At 32.2% G+C, this 26,232-nt stretch overlaps 1 protein-coding gene across 1 annotated transcript in view; it reads right to left on the reverse strand.

Moving 5' to 3' along the window:
* Positions 1 to 26,232, reverse strand: part of Klhl1 (kelch like family member 1) — a 409,920-nt gene that overhangs the window by 270,893 nt on the left and 112,795 nt on the right. Inside the window, exon 2 of the mRNA XM_047552871.1 lies at positions 15,123 to 15,305. Coding sequence (XP_047408827.1) covers positions 15,123 to 15,305 — 183 coding nt within the window. The remainder of the gene's footprint in view (positions 1 to 15,122; positions 15,306 to 26,232) is intronic.

A 26,232-nucleotide genomic window follows, 5' to 3' on the forward strand; every position in this document is an offset into this window, starting at 1 on the left:
ATGCATAACAGAAATTAATATCTTTATAGGGGCATATTTGGCTTCCATCAATGCAAGAGAAGCAGAAGCAAAAACTGCATAAGTGAGTCTATGAATTCAACCACTCAGGAAAATCTCTTATTGAAGTCACCACAAATTTATTTTCTTACAAATCTATTAAACTCAATTTTTGTGATTTTGACATTGTTGACCTCCCATTCTTTAATTCATTTTTTTTGGCTAAAGCAGTACAGACTTTCTTCTCTCAACTTACCTCTGATTCAATAACTTCTCTCTGTTCTTACTAATGGACCCTTTTGTTATCATGTGTATCTTTCAGGTCTCTGTACTTTGCCTTAATATTCAATGTTAGTGAATTGTTCTTAAGCATCGCAATAATTACTACTATGATAGTTTTAAATCTGACTTTGTATCTTAGATGCCTATAGAAACTGGTCATCAGACATTCCAGTAGTGTTTCACTCTGTCTAGACTAAACTTAAAGTTTTCTTTCTTTTACATTTTCCTGTTTTTTATTGGTACACTGCCAACATATCCAACATCCAGAACAGAAGTTAGGAACTTATCTTCAGGGAAACTTCTTCCAGCTCATTGCCTATATCATACATGACACAAAATCCATCTTTCTTTTTGTAGGGCTTCCTGTTGCTCTCCTTAGGAGGCACATCCACGTCTCTAGGGGCAATGATGTTAGGACCTAATAACAACAAGTCACCCCCTTTCAGAAAACTGCATTTGGCTCAAAAAGAGCTTCCATATTCCTTGGGGGTTGACCTGATTCTGCTCCTCTCACTTCATCCTCCCCAGTTTTCAAACTCTGGGTGGATTCAAAGGTAATGACTGCTAGAACCAGGGTATGAAGTCCTGCCCCCTGGCTTCAGGGTATGACTAAAAGCAGCAAGTCATGCTTCAGAGCAGGAAATTAAAATGAAGTAATGCTCCTTTCTTAATTTGTTCCTTCCTCAAACCTCTCCTGCTTCACTTTCTTCTAAGGGCACTCTGTAAATAAATCATGCACACCTGACTTCCAGGCTCAGGTTGTATTAATAGGGAACCTGACTTATGACACCATTTTTCAAATATTTCTCAGTTCATCTCTTCATGTTCATAGAACCCTCATTTCATGCCTAGATTAACTATAACAGCTTCACAGATCATTGACTTGTTTCTGCTGGGCCTATCTTTCATGTATTTGTTAAAGTTGCACCATATTTCAAAGATAGCTTTCTAAATTATGATAGTCAGTCTACTGTTGTTGCTAGAAGAATTACTTCTCTACCTTAGATCGCCTGGTTTGGGATTCTATTTTCACTGTTACAGACAGCATAATGGGTGAAATTCATAATTTTTCTATGACACAGTTTTCTGAACTGTAAAAAAAATATGGGAAATATCGGAATTTCCCTTTCCGTTAAGACACATGCAAAACAATTTAGACAGAACCTGGCATGTAATCAGCGAGGTACCTATTTTTTGGGGAGGAGAGTGGGAGTACTGGGGATCGAACTCAGGGCACTAGACCACTGACCCACATCCCCACCCCGATTCTGTATTTTATTTAGAGACAGGGTCTCACTGAGTTGCTTAGCTCCTCACTTTTGCTGAGGCTGGCTTTGAACTCTGGATCCTCCTGCCTCAGGCTTCCAAGCTGCTAAAATTACAGGTGTGCACCACTGCACCTGGCAACACAGTGCCTAAAAATAAGCATTATCATTTTTATTACTATTATCAACTTATTTATATTATTCCCCTCCTCAGTGGGGGTGGGGGAGTGAGAGAAAAATGAGGAACTTTGATTTATGTAGAGGGAAATGAGAGGGAGGAGTGGGCATGTGTATGAAACATGGTGGAATGAGGCAGACATCATTACCCTATTCAATGATAAGAGTCTACATCTTGCACAACCATAGAAATGAAAAGGTGCACCCCATTTGTGTACATAGAATCAAATGCAGTCTGTAAAACTAAAAAAAAAAATTAAAAATTATTATAAAAGTATCTATATTAGGAGTTTATCAAGATGGTGGACTAGAGGGTGACTGCATATCATGTCGCTCCAGGACTCAGGATTCAAAAAGAGGAGGTATTGAGAGACTTGGACCTACTCAGAGCTGCCAGGTGAGTCTCTCCCACTGGGCAAGCCTTCCTGGCCCCGGGCAGTACCTTCAGACCGTGGGTAGCATTCTGGAGAAGGGCCGCCCAGCAAAAGACTTACGAACAGAGTGAGGCTCCCTGGTCCAGGAGGTTGGTTCAGATCCCTGGAAATGTTGTAGAAGAGGGCTGCCCAATGAAACTTCTTGGAGGAGAGCTGCCCACCAAGACTTCCCCACAGGGTGAGCCTTCCCTGCTGGGCGAAGCTTTCCCACAGGGGAGGTAGAACCAGTGACCCAGGCCAAGACCAGCTGTGCCCCAGCCTGCAGTCTAGTCCCCCTTTGGTTGACCATTGGTCAACAAGTGGAGGTACCTCTGCCCACTAGTAGGGAATATACCCCACCTGAAGGTCACCACCCCTTGAGCAGCAGCTTCCTTGTGAATCACTGCATTATCAAGTTCCACCAAGACTTCAGGCTACTGAAGGCTAGGAAGTGAGTTAATGGACATCTACAGGGACACTATAAGTCAATAGGGGAAATCTGCAATAACTCAGAGTTTCATTACTACAGGGGAAGAATATGAGAAAACAAGGGAAGACAATGTCTCAAACAAACCTAGATGTCACATAAATAAAATCCAATAATAGCATAGCAGAAGAAATGTCAGAAAGGAAGTTTAGAATGTACATAATTAAAATGATCAGAGAAGCAAACGATGAGATGAAAGAGCAAATACGGGCTTTGAATGATCACACCAATCAACAGTTAAAAGAGCAAATGCAGGAAGCAAAAGTCCATTTCAATAAAGAGTTAGAGATACTGAAAAACAAACAAACAAACAAACAGAAATTCTAGAAATGAAGGAAACAATTAACCAAATTAAAAACTCCATAGAAATCATAACCAATAGGATAGAACACCTGGAAGACAGAACCTCAGACGTTGAGGACAAGATATTTAATCTTGAAACCAAAGTTGACCAAACAGAGAAGATGGTGAGAAATCATGAACAGAATCTACAAGAATTATGGTATATCATGAAAATGCCAAATTTAAGAATGATTGGGATTGAGGAAGGCACAGAGAAACAAACTAAAGGAATGAACAATCTATTCAATGAAATAATATCAGAAAATTTCCCAAATCTGAAGAATGAAATGGAAATTCAAGTATAAGAGGCATATAGACTCCAAATACACAAAATTACAACAGACCCACACCAAGGCACATTATAATGAAAATACCTAACATACAAAATAAAGACAGAATTTTAAAGGCTGTGAGAGAAAAAAATCAAACTACATTCAGGGGAAACCAACATGAATATCAGCAGATTTTTCAACCCAGACCCAGCTAGAAGGACCTGGAACAACACTTTTCAAGTTCTGAAAAAAAATGGATGCCAACCAAGAATCTTATACCCAACAAAACTTACCTTCAGATTTGATGATGAAATAAAATACTTCCATGGTAAACAAAAGCTCAAAGAATCTACATAAAGAAAGCTGACACTACAGAACTTTCTCAGCAAAACATTCCATGAGGAAGAGATGAAAAACAACTATGTAAATCAGCAAAGGGAGGAACTACCCTAAAGAAATAGCCAAATAAAGGAGAAACCAAGTCATGTTAAAAAAAAAATGAGTCAAATGACCAGGAATACAGATCATATCTCAATAATAACCTAAATGTTAATGACCTGCACTCATTAATCAAAAGACATAGACTTGCAGATTGGATTAAAAAGAAAGATCCAACAATATGTTGCCTGCAAGAGACTCATCTCATAGAAAGAGATACCCACAGACTAAAGGTGAAAGGGTGGGAAAAAGTATACTATGCACTAGGACTCAGCAAAAAAGTCGGAGTATCCATCCTCATATAAGATAATGTGGACTTCAAGCCAGTTAGTCAGAAGGGATGAAGAAGGACATTTCATACTGCTTAAGGGAAGCATAAATCAGCAAGACATAACAATCATAAATATCTATGCCCCAAACAGTGGCTCATCCATGTACGTAGAAAAATTCTTCTCGATTCCAGGAATCAAATAGACCACAACACAATAATACTAGGTGACTTTAAAACACCTCTCACAGAACTGGACAGATCATCCAAACAAAAATTGAACAAAGAAACCATAGATCTCAATAACACAATCAATAATTTAGACTTAACTAACATATAGAGAATATACCATCCAACAAAGAGCGAACACATTCTCTTCTCAGCAGCACATGGATCCTTCTCTAAAATAGATCATATATTATTCCAGAAAACTACTGTTAGCAAATACAAGAAGATAGAGATACTACTTTGTATTCTATTAGATCATAATGGATGGAAATTAGAAATAAATGACAGAATAAAAACCAGAAACTACTCCAACACCTGGAGATTAAATAATATGCTATTATATGATGAATGGATAACAGAAGACATCAGGGGGGAAATAAAAACATTCATAGAGGTAAACAAGAACAAAGATACATCTTATCAAAATCTCTGGGACACTATGAAAGAAGTACTTAGAGGAAAATTTATTTCATGGAGCACATTCAATAAAAGAAGAAAAAATCAACAAATAAATGACTTAACACTGCAGCACAAACACCTAGAAAAAGAGGAACAGAGCAACACCCAAAGTAGTAGAAGATAGGAAATAGTTAAAATCAGAGCTGAAATCAATGAAATTGAAACAAAAGAAACAATAGAAAAAAATGACAAAATAAATAGTTGGTTCTTTGAAAAAATAAACAAAATTGATAAACCCTTAGCCACAATAACAAAGAGAAGGAGAGAGAAAACTCAAATTACTAAAATTCGGAATAAACAAGGAAATATCACGGCAGACACCATTGAAATACAAAACATAATCAGAAGCTATTTTGAAAATCTATACTCCAAAAAAATAGAAAGTCTCAAAGACATCAACAGGTTTCTAGAGACATATGAATTACCTAAACTGAACCAGGAGGACATACACAATTTAAATAGATCAATTTCAAGTAATGAAATAGAAGAAATCATCAAAAGCCTACCAACAAAGAAAAGTCTGGGACCAGATGGGTTCTCAGCCGAGTTCTACAAAACCTTTAAAGAAGAGCTGATTCCAATACTTCTCAAAGTATTTCATGAAATAGAAGAGGAAGGAACCTTCCCAAACTCATTCTATGAAGCCAACACCACCCTGATACCTAAATCAGACAGAGACACATTGAGGAAAAAAAATGTCAGACAAATATCCTTAATGAACATCGACACAAAAATTCTCAACAAAATTTTAGCAAATCGCATACAAAAACATATGAAAAAGTAGTGCACCACCATCAAGTGGGTTTTATCCCAGGGATGCAAGGTTGGTTCAACATCAGGAAATCAATAAATGTAATTCACCATATCAACAGACTTAAAGTTAAGAATCACATGATCATTTCAATAGATGCAGAAAAAGCATTCGATAAAATACAGCATCCCTTCATGCTCAAAACATTAGAAAAAGTAGGGATAGTGGAAACATTCCTTAACATTGTAAAGGCCATCTATGCGAAGCCCATGGCTAATATATTCTAAATGGTGAAAACCTGAAAGCATTCCCCCTAAAAACTGGAACAAGGCAGGGATGCCCTCTTTCACCACTTCTATTCAACATTGTCCTCGAAACTCTAGCCAAAGCAATTAGACAGACCAAGGAAATTAAAGGGATACGAATAGGAAAAGAAGAACTCAAAGTATCCCTATTTGCTGATGACATGAGTATATATTTAGAGGAATCAGAAAATTCCACCAGAAAGCTTTTAGAACTCATAAGTGAATTCAGTAAAGTAGCAGCATATAAGATCAATGCTCATAAATCTAATGCATTTTTATTCATAAGTGATGAATCCTCAGAAAGAGAAGTTAGGAAAACTACCCAATTCATAATAGCTTTGAAAAAAAGAAAATACTTGGGAATCAATCTGAGAAAAGAGGTGAAAGACCTCTACAATGAGGACTACAGAACACTAAAGAAAGGAATTAAAGAAAACCTTAGAAGATGGAAAGATTTCCCATGTTCTTGGATAGGCAGAATTAATATTGTCAAAATGGTCATACTACTGAAAGTGCTATGCAGATTCAATGCAATTCCAATTAAAATCCCAATGAAGTACCTTACAAAAATAGAGCAAGCAATCATGAAATTCATCTGGAAGAATAAGAAACCCAGAATAGCTAAAGCAATCCTTAGCAGGAAGAATGAAGCAGGGGAATCACAATACCAGAACTTCAACTATACTATAAAGCAATAGTAACAAAAGTGGCATGGTATTGGCACCAAAATAGACAGGTAGATCAATGATACAGAATAGAGAACACAGAGAGAAACCCAAATAAATATTGTTTTATCATACTAGACAAAGGTTCCAAAACCATGCAATGGAGAAAAGATAGCCTCTTCAACAAATGGTACTGGGAAAACTGGAAATCCATATGCAACAGAATGAAACTAAACCCCTATCTCTCACCCTGCACAAAACTCAACTCAAAATGGATCAAGGACCTCGGAATCAGACCAGAGACCCTGCATCTTATAGAAGAAAAAGTATGTCCAAATCTTCAACTTGTTGACTTAGGATCAAACTTCCCTAACAGGACTCCCATAGCACAAGAAATAAAAGCAAGAATCAATAACTGGGATAGATTCAAACTAAAAAGCTTTCTCTCAGCAAAGTAAACTATCAGCAATCTGAAGAGAGAGCCTACAGAGTGGGAGAAATTCTTTGCCACTCATACGTCAGATAGAGCACTAATTTCCAGAATACATAAAGAACTCAACAAACTACAAGTATACAAGTAACCCAATTAAAAAATGGGCTAAGGAAATGAACAGACACTTCACAGAAGAAGATTTATACGAAATCAACAGATATATGAAAATATGTTCAATATCTCTAGTAATAAGGGAAATGCAAATCAAAACTACCCTAAGATTTCATTTCACCCCAATTAGAATGGCGATTATCAAGAACACAAGCAACAATAGGTGTTGGCGAGGATGTGAGGAAAAAGGTACACTCATACATTGCTGGTGGGGCTGCAAATTAGTGTAGCAACTCTGGAAAGCAGTATGGAGATTCCTCAGAAAACTTGGAATGGAACCACCATTTGACCCAGCTATCCCACTCCTTGGCCTATACCCAAAGGACTTAAAATCAGCATACTACAGAGATACAGCCACATCAATGTTCATAGCTGCTCAATTCACCATAGCCAGATTGTGGAACCAACCTAGATGTCCTTCAATTGATGAATGGATAAAGAAACTGTGGTATATATATATATATATATATACAATGGAATATTTCTCAACCATAAAGAATAATAAAATTATGGCATTTGCAGGCAAATGGATGGAATTGGAGAATATCATGCTAACTGAAATAAACCAATCTCAAAACACCAAAGGACGAAAGATCTCGCTGATAAGCGGATGATCATACATAATGGGGGTTAGGAGGGAGACAAGAATGGAGGAAGTAGGGACTTCATAGAGGGCAAAGAGGGGTGGGAGATGTGGGGAGGAAGGAAAAATAGCAGAATGAATCAAACACCATTACCCTATGTAATTGATTACACAAATGGTATGCCTCTACTTCATGTACAACATTTTTTTGTTTACCCCTTTTGTTTACAACAATAAAATAAAAACTTGTACCCCTTTTGTTTATAGCAATAAAGTAAAAAGAATATATATCAGGTTCTAATTATACATAGTATTTCAAATTCAAACCAAATGCAATTTTTCTGAAAATCTTTCAAAACACATTATCATACTGTTATTGTCTTATTTGATTGTATCTCACACTTGATATCAGAACCATATATTTTAGTTTCCAGTTATTTTCAACTAGAATAAATTACTTAATTATTTGATAGGCTTTTCTTCATTATTGAAGTATATTGGAAACTTCATTAAGAAAAACATCATGTTTGATAATCCTTAGGCATTACAAACAGGGAATAGACCAATGCTTGTATGTTAGAGAAATGTTTGTTTTGATTAGTACAAAGAAAGATGCTTCATATTTTGCTGAAAATCAACAGTAGGCATAAGCATGACATTAAATTGTTGTCAAGGTGATAGGGGAAAATAACATAAAAAAATTTAGCTTCTTTAATTGTTACAGTTTAGATGTGAGGTGTCCCTAAAAGGTTCATGCATAAGACTGTACAAGAATGTTCAGAGGCAAAATGATTATGAGTGTCTTAACCTATTCAGTGGATTGATTCACTGATATGAACTAACTGGGCAGTAACTCTAGGCAAGTAGTTTACTGGGGATATGACTTTGGGGTTTATATTTTGTCCCTGGTAAATGGAGCTCTGTTTCTGATCCCTGGTTATAATATACTGAGCTGATTTCCTCTGCAATGCCCTTTGGCCATTTGGTTCTTCCTCACCTCAGGCCCAGAGCTAAGGAGTGGGCTTACTATGGGCTGAGACCTCTGAAATAAACTTTTCCTCCCTTTAGCTGTTGTTGCCATGTCTAATGGTCACAGAAATGCAAATCTGACAAAAACAATAATCAGTTCATTTTCCTGACGTGCAGAGCTATTACAAATTGTAAAACCGAGTGAGATTTAGGAGGATATTATATTTAATAAAATTAAAGAAATGACTTGTTTTTCTTTTCTATCAAGAACATTCCATCTGCACAGAGAAGAAATACTACTTTCCTGCTCCAGGGCATTCATATCTAAGTTACTTATGAAAGTAATTTCTTTTTACTGCATTTAATATAGTTTAAGTGCTAAAAAATATACCAACTCAATTACTATTTTTAGTCACACAATTTACATTATATTACTGCATTATAAAGAACATTAAATGAAAAAGGTAGAGTGAGGAAAGGTTGATCAATGGGTGTTAAGTTACAGTTGGGAGTCAGAAGTTCTGATATGCTATTGGACCATAGGGCGGTTATGCATAAAAATGATATACTGTATATCTCAAAAAAGCTAAAGGAAAGGATTTTGAATGCTTTGACCATAAATAAATGATAAATGATTCAGGAGATAGATATATTTAACTTTATTTAAATATTACACATCCTATTCATGTATTGAAACATCATATGGTGTCCCAATAATTATCTAATTTTATGTTTCACTGTCTCACTAAAATGATTGGAATAATTTAATTTTTAAAAATAAGTAGATAAACAAAATACTAAACAAGCTTCACAGACATGACTATTTGTTTGGTTTTTAGGATGAAATCACTAATTTTCCTTCTATTTGTTGAGTTCTAAGATATATTGTACTTGAACCAAAACATGAACTTGTCACTTTTATTCTCCATTCATATTGGACAGGTTATTGACTCTGTAACCTGAGAAATATCACATTTTTAGCACATTATGTTATACTGTTTATTATACTATGGAGTGGTTATTTTAAAAGACAATTTTTCAACAAATGTATTAACTATATTGTGTGTTTTAATTTTTCATATATTCTTGATTTAAAATTGTCCTTCAGACTTTCTCAAGTATGTTTTCTTTCTAATGAGTTTTCTTTTTTAAAAGCAAAACCAAATGACATATTTTCATCTCTCCACTGGGTAAATATGCCACTGAAGATTTTAGGTCGAAAGTGTTTCATTGAAAAAATAAACTTTCATATAATGCTGATCAAATAATTGTAGAAGTAGAATTCATTATTTTTCCAATACTTCCAATATTTTTGAACAATAATGGTTTTCTTATTCTTTGATAAGTAATAAATTTTGCCTCTCACAAAAGTATTAAAATTCTCCCATTTTACTAAGTACCATTAACACTAATAAATTTATAAGGAAGCCTAAGGCATCTGTAAGAAAATTTCTTGCTTTTCTTTTTCTTTTTCTTTTTCTCTTTCTTCTTCTTCTTCTTTTTTTTTTCTCCTTAAACTCAGATATCTGAGAAGTCCTGCTTTTGAAGCAAAAGTATTTCTTTGTTGTTGCTTCTTTTGATAGTATAGCAAAAAAAAATTAAAGACCTGCATTTGGGGTCAAGTAGACTTGATTCAAATTCTGATTCTGATTACATTCTCTGTGAAAGAGGGTCAAGTTATTTAATTTAATTTATTATTATTATTATTATTATTATTATTATTATTATTTTAACCAGAGACTCAACCCAGAGGTGCTTAAACACCGAGCCACAATCCTGGCCTTTTTTTTGTATTTTATTTAGAGACAGGGTTTGCTGAGTTGCTTACAGCCTCATTAAGTTGCTAAGACCAGCTTTGAACTTGTAATCCTGCTGCCTCAGCCTCCCAAGCTACTGGTATTATAGGTGTGTAACACTGAGCCTGACAGGTTATTTAATCTAACTTATGATTTCTTTCTTTATAAAGTACAAATAAGCTTAATAATACTTTAAGTTTTCCTTATGAACTAAAGCATATTAAAATAATAAATGTATTCTTGAAATTATAAGGATTATCATATATATGAAAGAATGAAAATAGAATACAACACATATAAAAGGCTCAGTGTTTTTGTCTGTATAACAGTATTATTCTTATCATCATCAAATATAATAATCTTGTTCTCCACTTAAGTTTTCATTTGATCATAAATTGGTGTGATTGTTCAAGAGTTCAACTAAGTTATATTTTTCTCTTTTTAAAAAAAATAGGATAACCTCTCCTTTATCCTGATGTATGGACCCCATTCTCCAGAATAAACTTGTATATTCTTCCAGTTTTTATAAACATTATAAATAATACTATTTCCAGCTCAGAATATGTTATAAACTATGTAAGATTTTTACATTTAAGTCTACTCAACACAGTTACTCTTAATAATGCCTAAAGGTGGATAAAAATTTCACAAGATGAATGATACATATTTCAATATTTACCTGTATATCACACAAGGCTCTTCAAACTCCTTAATTGTCTTACTATTGAAAATTCAAGTGTGCAAATGTTAATATTGATTTTATATTTCTAATTTTTATTATCTGACATTCCTGATTACAGGCAGCCCATCTATTTAAAATCCACCATGTTTGGTATTCAGGCATTTACATGCAAATATTTTGGTTCAGTTGTCAATAATAAATTATACTGGGCTATTTGTGAGAAATCTATATTTATCTTAGAATTTCTATGGAGACTGAGATCATAAATGAGCTCAGAATTTTGATTATCTTCATTGCAAAGAATATATTAATGTGTTACCTAAACAAAGCTAGTTATTATTATTTCAGTTCTTACCTATTTAAATCAATAGTAGTGATAAATTAATATACCAATATAGACATGGCATTTTAAAAATGGATTGAAAATAGTGACTTAAATAAAGTTAGAAACTCATATACAACATAATCAGTACATAAACAAAAAATTTTATAATGGGTAGTCCTATAATGGGAAATTTATTAAATATAAATTTATTTCTAAGTTTTGAATGATGTGATAATTAATATAAATTAAATATGTATGATTTTTATGAATGACTATGTAATGACTGCTTATATTAGCTTGTGATGTCTTTCCTGAAAGAGAGTGGACCTTAAAACAAATTATTTATTTTTATATTATGTGAAATTATATATTTCAAACACACATTTTCCAGTGCTAGTGGTTACAATATGATATATAATTTGCCTGAACATAACACTTGGCTGTATTAATCAAAATGCAGGGGAAACTTTTAAAATTCATTTGTTTGTTTCTTACTTATATGATAATTATTTACTTTAAGCCAATAGCTAGTTTTACATTAGTTACAATTTTTCATTGTGCAAATGTATAAAAAGATGGTGTAATATACCTACAATTATTCAAAGCAAGGCTTGCCATTTTTAGGTTTCCCACAAATACTTTTCATATATTTGTTAGTATTTATTTAACTTATAATTCTAAGGATGCCAATTATTTATAATATGTTGCTAAAATTTTAACCATAATGCTGTCTAAAAAATTAGCTGGGAAGTCATTAGACCCTCATGACTGAGATGGATCCAGCATTCTGGATTTCCACATAAGCAAAGCCCAAGTCGGAGTAAATTCAGAATGTACCAACTAATCTCTAACTAGGCCAGTATTCCTCCCTAACCAGTCCAGTACTTCTTTTCTTCTTTCCAGGAATACCTTATAAAAGTTCTCCTTCCAACCCTTTGGTGAAGTTTTGATTGGTGAATTGTTGTCTATTCAAATAAACTTAATGTGCCTAAGTCTATCTTGAAGACAATGTGAAATATTATGCATAAAGGAGGACCACATAACATATTGCTTAAAAATGGTTCAAATGAAAAAGAAAATAACGTTATGTCTAATAAGACTTGACTAAATAATGTAAATTATGTCACTGCTCTTTTGTTTATTTTTATTTGAATTGCATTTTTTTCTATTTGTTCTTTTTGGTTAAACATGAGAGTAGAGTATATTTAGACAATTTATACAAATATGGAGTATGTCTTATTCTAATTAGGATCCCAGTCTTGTGACTGTACATGAGGAAATCCATATGGTGCAGAATCAAATTCACCCCCTATCTCTTACACTGCACAAAACTCAACTCAAAGTGGATCAAAGAACTAGGCATTAGACCAGAGATAATGTAGCTTTTCTTTAAAAATAAACATTTTATGTGTAATTCTTTTTTTAATCACAAATAATTTATTCTTCTGTTAGAGTTGATACAGTTTTAAATAGCAACAAAGTACATAGTAGTGGAAAATTGGCACAGAACCTATAAGCATTCAATCACAATAAGGTTGTCTATGCTTTATCTGCTCAAACTTGATGTCCATTTTTGTGTTATTTTTTTGAGTTGATTATAGGCCCCTTGTCCCCTTAAGCCAATATATATAAACATGCACATATTACAACATTGAATATTTCTCTCAACAACAATGAAAAGTAATTATTCTCTTGCAAATGATAATTCAATTTCAGAATATTTGAAAAACAAATATGAATAGTATATTATAGAAAGATCAGACCCTACATGACCTGGATTATTTATTCAGTGTCAAACATTCTTTTCCAGACTTGGCAGCTGAAAACAGCCACTAGGGGAAGAAGGGCAGTGGGAGGTGCTGCTTGAGGGGCACAGTGTCTGTTTGTGGAGACAGAAGCCTCCGGAAACAGTGGTGGCTGCACAACAACTAATGTACTTGATGCCACTAACTGTGCATGGTTATAATGGTAAAATGTGTATCTTTATTTTGCATAAAAATATTTTTTCAAAAAGACATTTGTTCAAAGAAAAATAATAATGAATTTGTGATTTTATGTTATGTGTTTAAAGTACAAACATTTATGACAACAATACTAAGGACAAGAAAGAAGTGAAAGTGTACTATTTGAGGCTTTTAAGGACTGTTTGTGAGGTGACCCAGGAACAATGAGGCTTGTACTCTTGCCTCTGCCCGAATGGCCTGCTGGGTGCTGTGCTTGCTCAGTGTTGGACAGACCAGCGTTCCTGGCGCAGCACAGTGTCCTGAGTAAGACAGCATTGCTAGGAAACTGGCGAAGCCCAAATTTAGGCCAGTAAAGAAAATAAAGTGGGTTGATAAAGAAATCATCCAAAAGGCAGAACAGGAAAGGAGAGACCAAGAACAAATGATACAAGAATGGCAGGGTGGCGTTTTTAATCTCAACCATCACAGTTCCATTAAATGTGAACAGTCTAAAACTGAACCTAAACTAAAAAAAAAAAAAAAAAAATTCTTTTCCAGATATTGCCAAATATTGAATATGATTCAGTCTCTGCATTTTACCAAGATTTTCTGAACTCTTTTTAGTAGTCCACACATTGATATGTGCATGTATGTATATTTGTTTATATACAGCTATAATTATAGATGTTAAAATTATTAATATAAATACATACAGATATTTATATAAATAAAAATAATACCATTTAATCTTTAATATATGGGGAGGAGAATATTGAAATATTTTCTGACTTGGATAATTTAGTTTTTCTGTTAATTCATTAGCATAAAATATGACATACAGACAACCTAAAACTTTTTGTACACATATAGTCATTCCTCAGTATCTGCAGGGAATTGTGTCAAGGAACCTCAAATCTACCAAACTCCAAGGATGCTCTGGTCTTTTATATAAAATTTTGCAGAATTTTCATATAACTTATACATATCATTCCAAATTTTTAATCGATTAATAGATCAATGATAATCCTAATACAATGTAAATGCTATATTTGTATATAAATGTATTTTTTATGGAATAATGACAAGGAAATATTCTGTAAATATTTAATACTTATGAAATTTATAATTTATGACCCGTGGTTAGTTGGCACCAACAGATATGAAGGCAAGACTGAATTTGGTTATTTAACCTTGCCAATATTCGACTTAAAATTTTTTTCTCACTTAAAATGAAAAAGAATTAGAAAAAATAAGTAGAAAATCACCATCCAATTTAATGAATTTTCAAAAGTAAACTGATAAATCTGTAGAGTACAGAATAAGTAGATATTTAGTAACTTGGAATTATCAATAAATTTTTTGAAGAATACTGAAAAGTATTAGCTTTAAAACATGTTGGGTTTAATAATATTGGTATCCTATAAGCTAATTTTAATAAATGTAAAATATGGATTTTGAGATCAACCTTGAATTTTATCATTAAAACAAGCAATATATATCCAAGTGACCTGATTTTTAAAAATTCTGGTAGAATAATATACCTCATTTCAAATTTTAGGCATACTTCTTAAATTATATTTTAATTTAGTATGATTTTGAGTTACAAAAGAAGACATTTTTTCTGTAAAGTTATCATCAGTGTTATATGTTATTAACTCAGTTTGTTCTATTTCATAAAGAAGATGGCTTGATATAAAAAATGATATTATAACTTTCCCCCAAAATAAAGAATAAAAATGACGAAATTCCAAGATTTCTTAGAAATGTTGGTCCTTATTCCCATAATCATAAGTGTATTCTGCAATCTTCCTATCAGTCAATCAAGTTTAAACCTATGAATGCATATTTCCAATAACAACAAACTATTATACCTATGTGCAGGTATCTTTCGGTTCCCAACAATCAGGATAACATCACAGAGTTGCTGCTGCTTCAAGTAACTCTCCATCTTTCTGAAGGTTTGCTCAGCATGGTGAACAGCTTGATAGAATTCTTCAGAGCAACTGGAGTCCAAATCACTTTGCGGAGTCAGAGAATGGCTGGTTGATGAGAGCCTGTAAATCACAGACACACAAGATTTTGTTTATACAAAGTTGTAGATTCTTTTTAGAAAGTTTTAGAAGAAAAAATCCAACTGAAACTATTTTCAAGATATTTTATGAAAATTCAGTGAAACAAGTCTGAAAAATCTAATCTGGGTTAAATGATTTGAAGGAGGATGCAATAAATGATTTGAAAACTTTCTGTTCTGTTTGTAAAAAAAAATGACTTTCAAAGAGGCTTTCTGTATTTATTAGCATATTAAGTTAGTAAATCTGAAATTGTTAAGGTTTATTCTAAAATCAATTAACAAGAAAATATTAAAACAAGGTGCAGAAAATGTGTTATATGTACACAATGAAATCCTTTACACTTATAATAAAAAACGAAATCCTGTAATTTGACCCAGCAATGATGAACTCGAAGGACATAATGTTTAGTGAAATTATCAGAATAAGGAAAAGTATAGGTCATTATCTCTTCCTAAACATATTTTCCAAAATCTGAAGTACAATATTAGCAACCCCCCCAAAAATGTTAAAAAAAGTAAATGAATCACAACTAATTGTGATTAATTGATTCACATTTTAATCATATAAAGCCACCAAACACATTTGTTTTTCGAACACCACATATGATTGAAACTTTTATCTGTTTGAGATTCAGAATGAGATACATTAACACTACTCCTAGACCATATTTTATTTAAGTTCTTTTCAGTATGATGTAAACAAACAAATAAATGAACCCATAAAGATTAAAAAAAAGATTATTGATATGTCAAAAATGTGTTTGTGAACAAAGAAAAATGTATCTACTTAGAATCTAACAAATCTAAATTCATTAAAATTACATGAGTTCTCTGTTATCTACAATTTTTTTTGGCACAATATGGTTATTTTTATCAGACTTTACAAATTTTCCTTTAAATATTTGAAACTAATACAAGGTTTTGCTATCCCATATGTTTGTCTTCCACAAGTTTTCAAATGATAACCCCAGAATATGGTCATTTCTCAGCACATATTCTGTGAATCAGGTTCAGGCAAATGTAGCAAGAATAGCAGAATTTATGCACATATTAACACATTGAACAGAAAGTCATGGAATGTCTGCAAGGTACATTTTTAAATCTAGAACAAACATATCATTTGTTCTCAGGTACCTAAGGAAAATGGAGTCAGGTAGGTTGCCAAGAAATAAAAATTGCCCCAAAAGAGACCTGGATATTTCTGGTATGGTACCCAGAATGTATCAATAGAGTCTAAAATTCAAGATAGTAGAGAAAGTCTGGCAGAATGACTCCAAATTATTTCTCATAGGGGGCTTGAAACAAAGGGCATATGCAGATACTGGAAATAAATCATTGTATTTATTACCCAGAAATCAAATGAAATACATAAGGCAGAAAGTTATACACTTCACTAAAATATTCATGATTTGGAAAATGTTACCAAGAAAATAATCTACCATGCTTTATCTTTAAGTCATCCAAGATGTGGTGGATAAAATATTAAAACAAATACTGAAAGAAATAGAATCTTACAATTTTAGAACTTAGACTTTAGAAATAAAAGAGTTTAGTATTTGATAGGATTTATTCAGAATCAAAAGGTTAATTACTGTCATGATAGAAACTTTTTATCTAATAAAAATACATTTGAGCCTTTTCTAAAAAATTTTTTTGAAAGTAATTTAAAAGAATAAATATTAAAAGATTGAAGATTAGAAAGTAGCCTCCAAAACTTTTCTTTTTTGTCTGAATTCAAGTTTTCTCCTAGACTTTTTTTCTTAAAGTTCTCATGTTTTGAGCTTACCCATATTTTGTCTGAGAATAAGTCACTTTTCTTCTAGGTCATCCAATCTGTCACACAAATGGTTATATTGGTTTGACTTGATTTTCTCTTGCACATTTCCTCATAAATCATTTCCTGATCTCAAACTTGGGTAGAATTCATTCTCTTTGACCTTTGTTTCAAGATGGGATTTAAAAATGAGTTTCCACATCAGATCACTCATGATTTTTAAACTAAGCTTTAATATTTAACTTCATTCTATCACATAACCAGTCTTATTAATTTAACAAATAAGACCTTAAAAGTTTAAAATATATGGAAAATGTCTTTAACACTGTTTCCTATTTGTAGTAATAACAATTAAATGATTTCTTTAACAATATTTCCTGTTAGTATTAAATTAAATGACAAAATAAAATTGTATGTATGTTTTTGTTTCCCTTGAGTGATAATAATCAGATTTTGTTTGAAAAAATATATTAAAGAACATTTCTGTAATATCAAATAAAATAATTGTCCACATTTATACAGTCTTGGGCAAGGACCTGACTACAGTGAAAGATGGGTAGACTGAAGTGAAAAAACCTGTTTAATCTAGAAACTTAGTATATATTTCAGGTAATGTATATTGTTTCAGAATGTTTAAAATGATTAAATATTTTATGTGAGGCACATATTTCAATTATAAACCATAAAGTCACTATTAAAAAAATATTAAAGTTCAAAAAGTCACCAAAAATAAAAAGAAAAAAAGAGAAATTTAAATAGATAAATGAATAAACCACTTTGCAAGGCAATATTAAATAATAAAAACATCATCTTAACATATCATTATCAAAGCACAAACCAGTGTTCATAATAAATGCTTAGTTATGCTGAGCACACTAATTTTGATTCTTTTAATAACTCCCAAGAGGGAGGTTTAGATACAGGATACATGATGATAGATAAAGTTTAAGCAACAGGTACTGCTACTTAGAACCAAGAAAAATGAATAGAGCCTTTAATGTTGCTTCTGGGTACAATTCTATTTCATAAGATAATTGAAAGTAAGGCTTTTTGTCAGAATATTATGACACATGCACACATACACATATATACACAAATGGGTAGGGTAGAAAAATAAAAAAAGGTATGACTTATGAACCAAAGAAAAGTTTATATATTCTTGATATACTGATAGGTTCTGGATCTCAAATAGTGTGTTTATAAAATGGAATATGATTTTTAAAAACTCCTGATATGACAATTATAGAAACAAAGTATATATTTTAAATCACTTTTAATATAAGGTTAAAGTTTATTTTCAAAGAAACACTGGGTATGAAAATGTAAATACATATATTATATGTACATATCGGTATGTGCAACATGTTGCTTAAAAAAGGTCTAACAAATATTCTCACAAAAACAATGTGTTTGTTGTTTCTGCTTTAAAATTTAAAAATTGATAGTCTGTAAAGATCCTTATTTTGTACTAAAAGGATTTTTAAATGTTTGAAACTACAAAATTTACATAAATATTTTTAAGAACTGTAAACTCAAAGAAAATTGTTGGCAGAATGATCAGAGTGGTTGACAAACTACATTTAGATACTGAAAATTCTCACACACAAAGAAAGGTAAGAATTCTAGGAAGAAACTTCTCAGAAGGAAATTCTTGCAATGCAAAATGTGATAACATTCTAAAAGTGCTTCTAATATAATGTGGTCCATAATTGATAGGTAAATGATTGATTGGGCAACACCCATGCGTCTCTTTTTATCTTTTCCCTTACTACTTTTTTATGAGTGCACCTAAAATTTTAAAATCAAATGAATTTTGCTTTGATAACTGATATTAAAATTAACCTTGAACATACAATTGCCATTAATTTATAATACCATGCTAATTATCTTCAGTCAATTGTTTTATTGTCATGGAAGGTTGGAAAAAATGTTCATATGAAAATAAGATAATTTTATGCTGGTAAGAAATAGTGAAAGTTATCTAAACCTATACATTCAGAAGTGGATTTCCTCCCCAAAATTCTCCTTCCCAAATTCCAAGTTATTGAAAATAATTTAATTTTGAGTAAATAGAACATCAAAGGAGAGGAAACCAATATACTTAAGATAAATTTAATAGCCTAAACTTTTTGACACAGTAATTATTTGTGAAAATTAAGAATTAACATTAATAAAAATCTTAATTTGATTATTGTTAATGTTTCATGATAAAAAATGATTTTGTAGTAGATGGTTTATACCAAATAAAATTTTCAAGAGGAATGGACTAGTCCTTTGTAAGAAGATGAATAAAAGAAAAAAAAAACGTGCATATACCTATACTATAACCTATTTAAATTCTTACAAATTGTTTATCATGTATCACTCTAAAATAAATTATTCTTTCAAATCCCTGAATTCTTACTAGAAATGAATTATGTTAATACTATTCTAGTTCATCATTCACAAAGTATCTCTGGGCAAAAGAAAACTAACTATCAAACACAAAATATTTTTCTTGTTCAAATGAACTACTTAGGAGTAAAATGGCAATTACCTGTCTTGGGAAAACAAATTCTAAGACAAGTGAATATTACTTTATTTATTTTATCTGATACAATAATAAAAGGAAAATATTTCCTCATAGCAATTACTGAGATGAACTAGATAAAACTTCAAATTAATTCTGAAGTACATTAATGGAATTTGTTTTATTTACATTTTCAGCTATTCAAAAAAACTACATTTTGTCTTGTTAATGAATTATCAGAAAATGAAAGCTTTCACATAATATAATCTAAGTCTAAGGAAAGGGAAAAAAGAAAAGAAACAGAAGAATGAAAATTGCTAAAAGTATCTCCCTTCCTCCACTGTTCTACCTAATAATAATTAAGGACCTGTTGGCTAACACAAAGATGTGCTTTGCCAGAATATGAAATGTATGTAAATGATTTATTTAAAATATACAGATAGAAACAGACATATATGGATAGCTATAATAAAATATTATACAGATATTCATATACAGATATCCTTGGAGTCTAAAATTTTCAAAATAATAGAAATAGAGAACTTCTATTACAAGATAGTTTTTAAACACAGAAAAAACTGCTGCTTAACTAAACAAAGTACAGTGAATATTTTATTTCCAATTCGAATTATACAAATTTTTCATTAAAAATCTTGCTGAAAAAGTTATTTCTAAAATATATTATAAAATAATAGAAACAAAGCACTATTTTCTTTCTCCCCCTTCAATGTACATAATTATCAATAAGAAGCAATGACAGCAATCAGATAACACAAACCCAGGTTTTTCTACATCTTTCTAGTCTTTCCAACTGTAAATGAAAATTATCTCCTTCAAAAATCCTTCCAGCCTATTCTTAAAAACAATTAAGATGTCTTCCTTTGTATTTAAGATTTGACCTAAAGTACACATTAAGGGATCTGTATGTCATGATATTTTGTCTCCTCATTCAGATGGGAGCAGGAGCAGAATGTGGTGTGATATTTTAATACCGTAAACTAAAAAGGATTTTACATATAGAGTATTTGACTTAGCTCTGTAGAAAATGTACTTGAAATATTATTGATATTTGAGCTGCAGTTCTAGAAGAGTTATCCCTGAACCAGCAGCATCAATTCTTCTATGAAGTTGTTAGAAATTCCAAATGTCAGATAACACCTTGGACCTATTGAATCGAGCCCTGTTGGTGATTCTGAGGAATGTTTAAGTGAGAGAATCATCAATACTTAACCTTGGTCTATACTGTGGCCAGAAATTTTGGGATTCATTCAAACACTTCATTAATATTAACTTACAGGATATTTTACAATTAAAAAGTTCATGTCATTTTTTTTCCTCATAATTCACTCACAATTTAATTCAGCACACATTTATTGAGTGCAATATCAGAACTGATACTCTGAGACAAAAAGATAAAAAATTAAGATAACTAAATAGCTCTTCAATAATTCATAATAACTAGTTGTTTGAGTGAAACTAATTGTAACTAAAATAAATAAGTGCTATAAAAATAATAATATAAAAATTGGGATTCAAAGAGAAGAAATAGAATCACTTGAATCCATGTACAGATTGTGGAAAAGGAAGGAGGGCTACATGGAGGAAAATATGACTCAACTGGGTCTTTGAGGATATGAAGATGGTTAGAATTATTAAAATTCTTATTTTACAAATGAGGAGACCAAAATGTAGAGTAGTAAAAAGGAAAAAAATCCCTTGAGGCTATGAAACTGAAAAATAATGAGGCCATAATTCAAGTTAAGACTTTTAGATACAGATTAACAATTCCCTTCCCCGCCCTCAAAAACAAACAAACAAACAAACAAACAAAAATAAAACAAACCAAACAAACCAAACCAAAACAAAACAAACCCCTCTATTTCACTTGATTACTCCAAGGTAAAGAAACTGGATAAAGATTATTTGTGGAATACTAGAGGAAGGATAACATTTGGGTTCCCTAGTCTTACATTAAAGTTATTCCTTTATATCTATCTAAACATTGCAAGACAATTCTCAAAATAAGATGTACAAAGTATTTACCTAAATAATTATAGACAGACATGTAGTCAATATAAAAGAGAAATTTCTTTCTGTTTTTCACATTTTCTTTTTGTAAATATGCTGCAGAGGAAAAAGGATGCTTTACTTAGAATGTGAGTAACTTGACTGCATTTTATTTTTCTAATAATATTGATTAGTAAATCATTCCAGATAAAATTAAATTACCATGTATAGAACTACTCAGTTTTAATAGCAACTGCATTTGCTAATTTACCTGTGTTTTCAGTCTTACATTGAATTAATTTACACCATTTATATACAATAGATTTTTTAGGAAGAAAACTTATTTCAGATGTTTAAAGTTTTATTTCTTGCCCCTTCCCCACATAGCTCTTTAGATCACATTATTTACTGCCTTATGTAAACTGCTGTGTTCCATGGAAGGAACCTGATTTCTGTTCATACCATCCCCTGCAATATTTCCATCGCTCATTACAAACTGGATTCATTTTTCACTTATCCTGTTCTCTTCCTATGTGGTACTTTATCTACACATATTCCTCCAAAAGTCAGTCCATTCCACACAGACATTCTAGTTGCCAGTTGACTCTAGGTTCCTTTCTCTGTCCCTTCAGCTTAGAGGTGGTAATGGCTTCCCAGTTTTCTAATCTAAATGTCTCATCAATACCTTGTTCTTCTAATATAGTCAATACCTCAGTAAATAATATCTTCATTAAATGTCTTCATTTGAAACAACATGACTTTATTCTATATGGGGACCCTGTCTGATTAGGGTAGTGGCCCTAGGATACTGACAACAAATTGGAAATTTGAAAGCCTCATGTATTTGGGAAATACACAGATGGTCCTCTTAGGTTGGAAATGGAACACTAAAAATCCAGCACTTAGATGTCATTTTTGTTCAAAATAACCAGAATAAAGAAAGACATGACATAAGGAGCTCATAGAAGGCAAGAATTTGGACAGTTGAAATATATTGTAACACTAGAAGTAATAAGGACCATGAGTTGGATTGGAAAGCTTATAAAAGTCTAATGAATGATAATTTTGGGCCTAGGATTCAACTCAAGGTACAGAAGAAGAATGAGAATACTTTTATGGGCTTAAAGAATCCTTTACTCCTAATGAAATCAGTACAAACTCATGGAAGGAGGGAGCAGGCCCCAAATCTAATTTTGATAAAAATCACAATACCTGTTTTATGTACAGGGTCATTGAATCAGCTATGATTGGAATTAGGCCTGGTGGGATAGAGGTGTCTTTATAATACTTGGGGAAAGTTGTTGAAACACAAGAAAAAACAAGAAACTTGAACCCTTTCCTTAATTGAAGGAGAAGCTTGAACCCTTTCCTTAATTGAAGGAGAAGCTTGAACCCTTTCCTTAATTGAAGGAGAAGCAGGCCCTCTTCTTTGGAGGAAATTAACCTACTTTTGCATCAAGTTTCTTTGAATTTTTTCATGAAGGTTTGATCAAAAACAGATGCTTTTCAAAATAATGCCATTTTCCCTTAGGACCTGTCCACCGTGCTTTATTCCCCACAGGCTTACAATTCTCATCATGGTGTGAAGGAAAAAAGTAACAATGTCTGTGCTGGGAATACATACCATCAAAGGAATTAAATGATATTGTACTAATTTGTATAAGCAGGTACGTCGGAAACACCAGTAGAAAGAGATTCACAGGATGTTATATTAAGAATGTATTGGGGTGACTCTATCATCTTTTATAGTTTAATACTGGAGTCCTAATATCTGCAATGGCAGCATACTTTAGAGCAAGAAACAAATTAGTGTCCATAGAAATGATATAATTAATCTATTGTGACCAATTTTTTTGACCATAACTACTGGATGTTCTAGAGAAGGCCCCTATCACCATTAAGGAATTCAATGACAGGGAGTCCTGAAGCATACTTTGAAATCTTTATGTTAACTAAACTTAGATTCTGATGTCATAATTGAATTGAGCTCTTTGATGTCAATGGCAATAGTGTACCAGAGACAATGTGGAGACCTGTTTCACTATAAACAACCAATACTACCTACTACACTTTTGTGTCAATAAAATTTTAATTCTTTTTTATCATTATGCACTACATATATATATCAACTTTTCATACTATACTCCATAACATATAAAATTACTATACACCAATTAAAATAAATTAAAAATTAAAATGAAGTTTATTGAAGAAAATTCACAACAATTTAATTATAAATTGTCTATGTCTGCTTTCTTGTGACAACAATAATGTTGAGTAATTAGGATGGAGACCATATTTCTCCCAAAGTGTAAATTATCTACCACCTCACTCCTTACACTCATGAAAAATTTGCTGTTCCCTATTATGACCATAGGAATGAAGAGGCAATCAGTGGATATGTGTCTCTGGAAGAGACAAGTTTATTATGAGTTACCAGTATGTAAGAGATGGAAAGTTCTCTTCATTGTTACTTGGTCTACTGAATTGGAAATGTTTAGACATTTTGTCTAAAAATTAGAGTGGAGTTACCATGTTTCATTACGTTTTCTTCCCAAGTTTTTTAATTTATTAATTCAGAGATTCAGAGCAGCTTCATTGATTATAAGTCAGGGTTTTTTAAGGAAAAAATCTGTAAAATTGCTGCAATTCTGTATTGGGAATATTTATCCACATTTCCCCAAAATATTTTATATTAGAAAATGGAGAGTACCAAACAGTTCCAGAAGGTATTAAATAATATCTATGAACTAAAGTAATTACTTTACTACCCTAAATACCACCATATGCACCACCAGAGAAAACCTTTTGAAAATTAGTAATAAATTTCATACATGTCCAAATCCATATCCTGGTGTTGTGAATGGATCAATGAATTCCACCTATACTATTTCCTCAGTCCAAGAATGCATAGTTACTAAAGATGTATTTAGAAACTGTCATGTTTTTCGTACTGATTTTACAAACCACAGTCAGACATATTACAAAAAAAGTGTTAACTGAATTCCCACCACAAGTCCACCACAGCAGTAAACCTAAACTTTATTGCATTTATGAAAAAATTGTATACATCAGTGCTACATTAAAAGCTTAAAATGTGAAAAAGCAGAGATCCAGTTATATCACAAATCCTTTCATTAGGGGAAAATGCCAGATAGATCTTGAATAAAAACTACATTATTGCAAATGTAATCAAACAATAATGATCATTGAAGTTGATATTCTAGAACTATTATTTTTACAGAAGAAAATCAACTCACAATCCCTGGAACTTGGTGCTCAGCTAGCAAGTTCCCATTACTTTTTTTTTTTTTTTTTAAATCAACATGTTAGGGAAATCAGAACATGTTTGCATTTCCCTAACAGGGAGAACAGAATTACTCCAATATCTTAACCACAGGGGAATGACAATTTGCCTTCTTTCTAGTATTTGCAAGAGTCTTGATCACCTTGGTAACCCGTAAAACAACACACTTTTCCATGTCACTGGTGATATTGCAATTACTGAAACTGATGGGCAGGAAATACCAAGTATGCTAGATTTCTTAGTTCTCAAAATCAGAATAGGAGAATACTTCAAAAATGAAGAATACTTTCATTTTGTGAAAATTCTAGGAGTGTTAAAGTTTGAGCATATTAAGAAATTACTGTTTTTTAGAAAAAAAATCTTATTCAAATGTATTTTTCCTCCTTTTACTTTTAATTAATTAGTATTTTGTAAAAACACTTAAAAAGAGATGTACACTCTTAACCAAATTTTAGTTGTACAATATAATATTGCTAACTGTAAGCACAATATTATACACCAGAAATATGGAAGTTATTCATCTTAAATAACTGAAACTCTGTACTTATTGAGTAGCAACATCCCATTTTCTTCCTCCCCACCCTTCCTTCCACCTTCTGGCAACAACCATTCATTCTGCTTTCTTTTTTTTTTTTTATTATTGTATAAAAATGGGATACATGTTGTTTCTCTATTTGTACATAGAGTCAAGGCATACCATTTGTGTAGTCATACGTTTACATAGGGAAATAATGTTTGATTATTTTTTTTCTTCCCCCCCACCCCTCCCACCCCTCTTTTCCCTCTATACAGTCCTTCTTTCCTTCATTCTTACCGCTCTCCTTATCCCTAACCCTAAACCTAACCCTAAACCTAATGCTAACCCCTCCCACCCCCCATTATATGTCCTCATCCGCTTATCAGCGAGATCATTCGTCCTTTACTTTTTTGAGATTGGCTTATCTCACTTAGCATGATATTCTCCAATTTCATCCATTTGCCTGTAAATGCCATCATTTTATCATTCTTCATTGCAGAGTAATATTCCATTGTATATATATGCCACAGTTTCTTTATCCATTCACCAACTGAAGGGCATCTAGGTTGGTTCCACAATCTGGCTATGGTGAATTGAGCAGCAATGAACATTGATGTGGCTGTATCTCTGTAGTATGCTGATTTTAAGTCCTTTGGGTATAGGCCAAGGAGTGGGAGAGCTGGGTCAAATGGTGTTTCCATTCCAAGCTTTCTGAGGAATCTCCATACTGCTTTCCAGAGTGGCTGCACTAATTTGCAACCCCACCAGCAATGTATGAGTGTTCCTTTTTCACCAC

This window comes from Sciurus carolinensis, chromosome 5, assembly GCF_902686445.1.
Source record: "Sciurus carolinensis chromosome 5, mSciCar1.2, whole genome shotgun sequence".
NCBI lineage: Eukaryota > Metazoa > Chordata > Mammalia > Rodentia > Sciuridae > Sciurus > Sciurus carolinensis.